Genomic DNA, 4,653 nt, shown 5'->3' on the forward strand with positions numbered 1-4,653 from the left:
AATCCCACTTTTGTATCACATACCTATGTATCAATTTTTTTTAATTCCATCACATATGCATTGATCTTTTATTAAACTTAGCATTGGGGTGATTTTATCCCCTATTCATTCATTTTTTTATCATAAATAAAAAAAGCATAATATATCAATGCATATGGTTTTTCTGATTTCACATGAGCAAGCACCCAAATTTTCAATATTTTTCAGTAAAAACACAACACATTCTCATCAACCTAAGTTCCCACAATTCCCCACACTTAGTTGACACACAATCTCTATCTTAAACTAACCAAAGATTCAAATGGGTTAATTAATTATTTTTTCCGCTTAAGGCTAGTGATGTGGTAATATAAAGAACAAATGGGGGTTAAAAAGGCTCAAAGTGGCAAACAAAGGTAAATGAAATGGTGGCCTATTTTGGATAAGTGAGCTAATAACAAATGATGGCCTCAATCATATGTATGCATGCAAATACACTAAACAATGGACATATAGAATGGAACAAACCATAGATTGCAATCATAGAAATGAAAACACACAAGAATAAAAATCATGGTTAAATAGTGTAACCATATAATTAAGCTCAAAATCTCATAGGTTGTGTGTTCTTAGCTATAAACCATGTTCCAAATTACAATCTTCAAACAAGTTTAACAAAAAAATTTTAATTTAAATTAGTGAAATGCCATAAAAAAGGTCTTGAAAAAGAACTTATCACTCCAATCAAGTAGTGGTAGAAGAACATGCACAAAATCAAACAAACATGCAATCAAACATGCAAATGCAACAACTAATTTAACAAGAAAAATTAAACATTGGTGTTGAAATAGGAAATAACTAATCCACGGAAGTCGGTATCGACCTCCCCACACTTAAAGATTGCACCGTCCTCGGTGCATGCTAAGATGTGCAAGTGGACGGGCTGTTACAACTGATACTTTTTTCCAAAGATTGTGCAGATGGACTTGTCGGTCGCCCCATTGAGAAGCTTTTCCTTTCCCTTCTTGGTGGCCATCCTGAAAGAAAAGAAAAAAGAAGAAAAGTAATCTAGAAAAAAAGATAAGAAAACAAATAAAGTATGGATGGGTTAATGCCAAATAATAAGGGTCTCAACTACATGGTAGCTACAACATGCAAGTGAGAAAACAATAAAAGCAAATGGCATATCAATAGTGCAAAAATTGCAATAATGGGAAAGAGATAGTAGGTAATTGGTGCACGAAATTGTGATGTCCAGGCTCAAACAATCCCCGGCAACGTGAGCAACTTGGTGCTCTGATCTCAATACATAATTGTCACAACTTCGATACAACTAACCAGCAAGTGCACTGGGTCGTCCAAGTAATACCTTACGTGAGTAAGGGTCGAATCCCACGGAGATTGTTGGTATGAAGCAAGCTATGGTCACCTTGTAAATCTCAGTCAGGCAGATATAAAGTGATAATGGTGTTTTCGAATATTATATAAGTCTCACAGATGTGCAGAGCTTTGTTGAAACTCTCCAACACCAAACTTAGAGTTTGGATATGAGAGTTCAACACCAAACTTAGAGTTTGGTTGTGGCCTCCCAACACCAAACTTAGGGTTTGACTGTGGGGGCTCTGGTTGACTCTGCTTTGAGAGAAGCTTTTCAAGCTTCCTCTCCATGGTTGCAGAGGGAGATCCTTGAGTTTTGAATACAAGGGAGTTCTCATTCCATTGAAGGACTATTTCACCTCTGTCAACATCAATCACAGCTCTTGCTGTGGCCAGGAAAGGTCTTCCTAGGATGATGGATTTATCCTCTTCCTTTCCAGTATCCAGGACTATGAAATCAGTAGGTATGTAAAGGCCCTCAACCTTTACTAATACATCTTCTACTTGTCCATAAGCCTGTCTTCTTGAGCTGTCTGCCATCTCTAGTGAGATTTTAGCAGCTTGCACCCCATAGATTCCCAGTTTCTCTATTACAGAGAGGGGCCACTACAAGAAAAATACCCATTCAAGTACACTTGAAAAGTGTAGCCAAAACCAAAAAAAAATGATGCCTTAGGAAAAGGCTACGCTTTTTAGGCTTCGGAGACACTTTTGTAGGCGATGCTTATACTAGTGTTGCCTATTCTCAAAGGCTACGCTTTTCTGTAGCAAAGGCTACTTAATCATGTTTCGCAATCCATGAAGGTCAGCCTCTTGGTGCTGCTGTTTGGCCTTCATGTCTCCAAGTTCAGCCTTCAAAGATGTGACTTCCTCCTGGTGTTGTTGCTTGAGTTCAGAAATTTCTGCATGCTTTTTTAAGTCACGTCGTGTAATAGATCTTCCATAGCACCTAACCCGACCTGGTTGTTCTTTTCCAAATAAAGACTCAAAAGCTTCCTCATCTGTTTCACCAGCAGCTTGCCGGTTTTGGAATTCATCCTAATTAAAAGAAACATTTGACATAGAATTAGTTACCGTATCCTAAATTTGATTTATAATCATTAGTAATTCAATGAATTCTCATACAATTGCATCTTGTGTTTCCTGATCAACTTCCTTCCTTTTCCGACTTGTTCGAGTAGCAAGGAACATTTCAAACCTTTTTGGTTCCTCATTTGTTTCCTTTGTCGAGCGCTATAAAATAAAGCCTTAAATAAGTAAGTCTATAACAACATAACTAAAATTAACTAAACAAATCCCAGCACAAATATGAAATAAGTATACCAGAGCCACTCGTACTCTTCCGAAATTGATTGGCCCCATGCGATGTGGAAACTTTTGCTGTTCTTTATGTTTCTTATTTTTTTCTCTTATTGACTATAATTGAATAAAAGGTTAGCATATAGAAACAGAGAACAATATAATTAAATTTTGCTTCGGCAAACAAAATTACAGCAACCAGAATAGTAGCAGGTATAATTGCACAGAATAGAATTGCAGAAAACAAAATTGCACAAAACAGAACTATAGAAAATAGAATTGCAGCAACTTAAATTACAGCAAACAAAGTAGCCAAAAATAGAAATGTAAATACAGAAATTCAGAATGGAACTGGCAGCAATATATCCTAAAAAAATTTAATTCAGTTCAAGAACCTACATCAGAATGGATATGTGTTTGTACAGCATAAGAGAGGACAGATTCCAACATTATCAATTAAAATTTCATTATTTTGCTTATGTCTTAACAAACAATAATATATTTGCAATTAAAGTACCAACTATTTTACCTGGATTGTAGGATGACTCCAATAATTTCTTCACTCCTTTGGTTGCACTCAACTCTTTTTGACTTTCGACTACATCCAACCTTGGCATAGTTTCCTCCTTGTCATTACGTGCTGCACCTTGCATCACATATTACTTGCGTTCATTTACAATCCTTTGTCTCTTGGCCTCAAATTGTCGAAGCAGATTCTTACTTGATGTTGCTTTAAGATCAATAAATTCTTTATTCCTACACAAATAAATTAGTTAACTCGAGTTAATATAATCAATAAAGTGACACATCCTATAAGAAACACTAACAAAATGAGAAATTAAAACAAAAATATGACTTACAAATAAAAAGGTGAAGAAAACTTAGTTATACATATGTACATATTAAGCAATAAATTGCTTAGGCTGACCCATCAGAATCAGAATCTCCAATGAAATCTGCCTCATATTCTTGGGCAGAAGTCACTTGGGGAACCGTTTCAATAACTGTAAGTCGTAGATCATTCCTCTCCAGAATAAGTTCACCATCATCAGCTGGTATGGCAGGACTTGTTATATGCTCGTGTTGTTCACTATAGAAGGTTTGACTGGCCTCAGACTCAGATTCGTCATTTGTTTTAAATAAGTCTCTTGGGATAGTTTTCATAATATAATGTTAAAAAAACTAGGGGGAAAGATCCTCTCAAGGTGGCATAATGTTTCCACAATCTCTAACTCCAGTTGATCTATCTCTTCCAGTGTGATTAACTTTTTACATAAGCGATGAAAAAAGGAACTTAGTCGAATCAACGGAATGGCCACGTGATCAGGAAGGATGCTTTTAATCGGTATTGGTAGTAAGTAGTGTAGCAAAAAATGAGCATCGTGGGTCTTATACCCATAAATTTTTCTTTCTGCTAGATGTACACACCGTGATATATTCGAAGCACTACCATCAGGTAGCTTTGTTGTCTTCAAAACACCACAAAAAATTGACTTCTCTGCAACAGTCATAGAAAAGCATGCCTTTGCCAACTTTGTTCTCTTGCCATTATTCACCTCCTTTGGTTGAAGATTTTTCCAGATCCCCAAATCTTTTAAGTCATATCGAGCATTCAGATGATCCTTTGTCTTGCCTGGGATATCCAAAAGAGTTCCAATTATACTGTCAAGTATGTTCTTCTCTATGTGCATGACATCTAAGTTGTGACGCAGCAGGTTCTTGTGCCAGTAAGGCAATTCAAAGAAAATTGATCTTTTTTTCCAATTCCATGGGAAACTATTTGATGTACTTTGCTTCTTCCCGAAAACATTCTCAACATTTTGTAGCATCTCAAAAATTTCTGTTCCTTCTATAACAGGTGGAGGGGGTCTTAATTCTTGCTTCCCATTAAAAGACCTTGTATTGGTTCTCCATAGATGATCCATGGGTAAAAAGACACGATGGTCCATATAAACTGTCTTCCGACTATGTTTTAGTTGTAGAGAAGAGGTATTTTTG

General features: G+C 36.2%; 1 protein-coding gene across 1 annotated transcript; it reads right to left on the reverse strand.

Moving 5' to 3' along the window:
- On the reverse strand, positions 2,131 to 2,680 carry LOC107647157. Its single transcript, XM_021105578.1, has 2 exons — positions 2,482 to 2,680; positions 2,131 to 2,394 (listed from the first exon to the last, which is right to left on the reverse strand). Exons 1-2 carry the CDS (start codon positions 2,545 to 2,547, stop codon positions 2,131 to 2,133), a joined length of 330 nt encoding a protein of 109 aa, XP_020961237.1. The 5' UTR covers positions 2,548 to 2,680.

The sequence above is a fragment of the Arachis ipaensis genome, chromosome B06 (assembly GCF_000816755.2).
Source record: "Arachis ipaensis cultivar K30076 chromosome B06, Araip1.1, whole genome shotgun sequence".
Classification (NCBI taxonomy): domain Eukaryota; kingdom Viridiplantae; phylum Streptophyta; class Magnoliopsida; order Fabales; family Fabaceae; genus Arachis; species Arachis ipaensis.

What these genes read in the sequence shown, in the direction of transcription:
- LOC107647157 (XM_021105578.1), bottom strand. Translation starts at nt 2,547, where the DNA reads ATGTTCCTTGCTACTCGAACAAGTCGGAAAAGGAAGGAAGTTGATCAG. An exon ending in AGGAAACACAAGATGCAATT is followed by an intron (nt 2,395 to 2,481) that starts GTATGAGAATTC and finishes TCTTTTAATTAG; the next exon opens with GATGAATTCCAAAACCGGCA.